This window comes from Nothoprocta perdicaria, unplaced genomic scaffold, assembly GCF_003342845.1.
Source record: "Nothoprocta perdicaria isolate Ctin4 unplaced genomic scaffold, notPer1 scaffold_112, whole genome shotgun sequence".
In the NCBI taxonomy this organism is placed as follows: domain Eukaryota; kingdom Metazoa; phylum Chordata; class Aves; order Tinamiformes; family Tinamidae; genus Nothoprocta; species Nothoprocta perdicaria.
In genome coordinates this window covers 1,571,731-1,575,906 of record NW_020454228.1, presented here as the reverse complement: position 1 = coordinate 1,575,906, position 4,176 = coordinate 1,571,731, and the positions used below count along the sequence as shown (strand labels likewise).

General features: G+C 50.2%; 1 protein-coding gene across 2 annotated transcripts in view; it reads left to right on the top strand.

Annotated features, from left to right (window-relative positions):
* Positions 1-337: 337 nt before the first annotated feature.
* RPS6KA3 (ribosomal protein S6 kinase A3) overlaps positions 338-4,176 on the top strand; it is a 69,271-nt gene continuing 65,432 nt past the window's right edge. For both annotated transcript variants that reach the window (XM_026051972.1, XM_026051964.1), the window contains exon 1: positions 338-412. In XM_026051972.1, coding sequence (XP_025907757.1) covers positions 341-412 — 72 coding nt within the window. In that variant the 5' untranslated portion in view covers positions 338-340. The remainder of the gene's footprint in view (positions 413-4,176) is intronic.

The following is a 4,176-nucleotide window of genomic DNA, read 5'->3' as shown; positions in this document are numbered from 1 at the left end:
ACGGGGGGAGGCCCCGCCCCCCTCTCAGGCCCCGCCCCCGGGCCCCGCCCGCGCTACCTGCGGGCGGCGCGGCTTGCCCCGCTCCCGGGGCCGCGCATGCGCGCGGGCTCGGTGGCGGCGCGCAGGTACGTCGCGGGCGCCATGTTGTGAGCAGGGGGCGGGCGGGCGCGCGGCCCCGCCCCGGCGGCGGGGACGGCAGGGGGAGGGGCGGCGGCGGCGCCAACGGCAGCGCCAACGGCAGCAGGAGCCGCCGGAGCGCGCGCTGCTCCCCGCACTCGCCGCCGCCGGGCTCGCTGCCTCCCTCGCCGCGCCGTCGCGGGGGCCGCGGGCGCCGGGGAAGATGCCCCTGGCGCAGCTGGCCGACCCGTGGCAGAAGATGGCCGTGGAGAGCGCGGCCGAGAGCGGCGCCGAGGTGCGGGACGGGACGGGGCGGCGGGCGCCGCGGTGCCGCCGCGCGGAGCTCGGGGCGGAGCGGCCGCGCACGGGGAAAGTTCCCCCCGCGGCGGGAGGCGGGTGCCGGCGGGAAACGGGGGGATTTACCGGGGCTTTTTGCGCCGGCGCCGGGAGCGGCTTCTCCCCCGCTGCCCGGGGCGGCCCCGCCGCCTCCGCACGCGCCTCGCGAGCGGCCCGAGCGGGAAGCGGGGGCCGCGGCCTCCCCAGGCCCGCGCGGCCTCGGCAGGACGGGGCTGCGTCCCGGCGCTTGCGAAACCGCGCGGCGGCTCCGGGCGCCCCGGGCCCGGCCGCGCCGCGACGGCGGGAGGCGGCGGCACCGGCGGCGGGCGGCGCGGCTCCCCGCCGCGCCGCCCGCCGCCGGTGCCGCCGCCTGCCGCCGTCGCGGCCGGGCTCTGCCCGTTTATTTACTTGCTTGTTGGTGTGCTAGCGGGGAGCCGGCCCGCTGCAGGGCGGGACGCGCACGAGCTTGGGCAGCGCGAGGTCTGGGGCCGCCCTGGCTTCCTCCCCGCGCCGGCTCAGCCCTTGGCCAGGCTCCCGCTGCCCTGGGTGCAGGGAGGCCCTGTCCGCCCCCCACAGTGAAGGGCAGGGTGTCCCCTGGCCGCTCCTCCTGCGGCCGCCGGGCTGCCCCAGAGCCCCCCGGCCGGCCCTGCGGAGCGGAGATTGGGGCTGTGCACAAGCGCTAGCCTCAAGGTTAAGGGCGTTTTTCCAGCACGAGTAGAGAGGGATGGAGCAAGCTGGGAAGTTTCCGCAGTATCCAAGCGTTCGTGTCCTTTCGGTGTTCGCCTTCCCTCTGCTTAAAGTGGCCTCATCCCTGGAGGTCAGGAGAACCCGCATCTCCGACCCAAGAGACGTGGCTGACCGTTGGCAGCACTTGCCTTTTGCTGGGATTTCCCTCGCTCGCTGCTGAAGTGACAATCCTGGATTAACTTTTTAATGAAGCATAACTGACGTAGTAGTGTGATGCCCAGGCAAGGGAGGCTTTTCCTGCAAGGCCCTTTAGACGCTCTATCTTAATGGTGACCTCAGTCTTCCTTACTCACTCTGTGTATTTCGTGTGTCTTGAATAACACTAGGGTGTATGCATACTAGAAAGGTAGTAAAAATAGGTTATTTGGAAAGTACCTGTGTGCATGGTTAGTTATACTGCTCCATTTACCTCCTTATTTTAGTCTACTTTGGTGCCGTGATTTGTTTTTAAACTACTATCGTAAATTTTTAGAAACAAGTGTCTTCTACCTCTTGCTCTGTGGGGAAGGGAGAGCGGGGAGTCGAGCCTTTACAGTGACTTGAGACTGCAGCAGCGTATCATCAGGTGCCTAAAAAAATTCACTGGGAACACTAACAAAGCATGAAACAGCAACCAAACTGACAGGTTTACAATGTAAGACTCTAGTCTAGAATAAACATCCAGTCCTTGAAAAGCCCAGACTGCACTTGTGAAAGCTTTTCCACTAGATCTCAAAAGAAAAAGATGGACTTATAAAGGTGACTTACCTTAAATGGGCGTTTAAGAAGAAAATGTTTGTGAAAATGGATACATTTAAGTCAAATAAGCAAATGGCCTAAATAAACAGCTCATGCAAATTGGAAATGTAGTTATATATCTGTAGCATACACAGTGCCCTAATTACAGACCCTGTCCTGAAAGCACATCCTTGGTCAGAGATATTTTTGCATCCACTTGGAACCTCACTGTGCTTTCAAGCATAGTTTGATAGCATTAATGTCTTCAGCAGTAATAAGAGGGTGAAGAGTTTCCACTAACATGTCAGACTTGCTGATGCAATTTTTTTTTTTTTGTAATGCTGTGTTATCCGCCTGGAATCATGGAATTAAGGGCTTTAAAACTTATCTTAAATCTTCTTTTTGTTTGTTTGGTGGTTTTGTTTTGTATTAACAATTCTGTGAGTTTTCGTATTGGATTAATTTTCATATAAGGGTTTTTTTGGTATTGTATTGGCTTAATTCTTCAAGAATTGTGAGGATTGTGCAGTCCCATGCTCAGTTTTGTATTGGTACCATTGAGGAGGGTCTTTTATTGTGACATACAGGCAAATTTCAGTAATACCTTTAACTAGCATTACTGTAAGACAGAATTACTGACAGTCAAACACTGCTGTAGATTAGTGAGAGTTTACAGGACAGATCTGTAGAAGATGGTCTTTCTTAAAAAATCACTTACATTCTTCTTCCTGTTATTATTTCTTACCGGTAATGTGCATTTATAGCTTTCAGAGGTGAGTTGCAGAACCTCTGGCTCTATGGAAATATACTGGTGTTCCTTATTGCATCTTTGATGCCTGTTCAGTGTATAACCATACTGGACAAACTATTTTAAAGGTAGCATATTAAAGTGTGTAAGTACTTAGATATATTTTTAACTTTCTGTTTAAAATCACCATGGCACCTTTGAAGCCAGTGGAATTGTGGAATCAATTTTATTGATGCAGGATCTGTCTGACTCGAGCTACGGCAAAGCACGGATCTATTTTTCATGGTGAGAGTGTGCCGGCTATTCCGAGACAAGTGCTTTCAAGCAAATTAAACATTGATGACTTGGGTGCCTGAATAACTAGCCTGATCTTTTGATTTGTACTCCCAGCAATGCATGTTAATGTTGACCAGAGGAGGATAAATAGTTACAATAGCCAAACTGTGGACACTGATATGTTGAAAGAGTTGGCTATTGTGAAGAGATCTCATTTGCTAGATGTTTTGGGAAGCGTTTTTGCCATTTCTTTTTAAGAGTTTTAAATGCTCTTGATTGACTGTGGAGATAGTTCATCTTTTTGCTGATCTAGGTAATGGATTTGTGGTTGCCTGTGTAGATGCCTAAATGTATGGTGTGAGTTTCCTTCCTCAGAATTCCCTTTTTTATATCCTGTATCCAGAAGTACTTGAACCTTGCACAAGACAATGGGTGGTGCTGACATTCAACAGACAGAACAAATAAGAAACAGTCATGCACATACCTAAAAGAATCTGCTATAAAGTAATTTTTGCCTTGTAATTCAGTTCTGAGGTCAGTGGGACATGCTTTAAGTCGATGTATGCTGCTGGGGTGGCGTCTGAAATTTACTACATTTCTTGCCATCATATAAAATTAGTTAAGATTACCTCTTGTATTCTGTACTAGACAATGTAATCGGTGTTCCTGTGTGTCCACAGAAACAAAGGTTGTATTTACAGTAATTTCTTATATAGTCAGACTAGGAAATGATCAGAAAACCCAAGTAGTGTAATATAAATGGAGTATTATATCTTGGTTAGGAAGGCCTTTATTATCTCTAGATTACACTAACAGTTTTTGTCCCTGTTCTTGCAGCACTCGCCTATCTCTTCTGATGCATCTCTGTTGTCATACTCTGTATCTGAGGTTTTGTTTTTCCAGAAACGTCAAGTCAATTTTGCTGAACTGTTAGTAGTGGAGTTTAGCAATTTAGTTCTTATCTATACTAATTATAACCAGTATTTAAAAAAAAAAAAAATGTGCTAGAGAAACTTGGGGATTTTACTGATACCATCAGTAAACCAGATGATATGTCTATGTGAATGGTGCCTTCAGAAACATACCATGTGCATGAAAGATGTTTGTAGTTGTGTTTTTTTTTCTTCTTCTTCTTTTGTGCAGCTTTTCAGTTTCTTTTGAGTACAAATATACCTGTGATACTGTTTAGTTAGCACGTTCTTAACGAATATGACCTACTGTTAGATTCTTGTTCT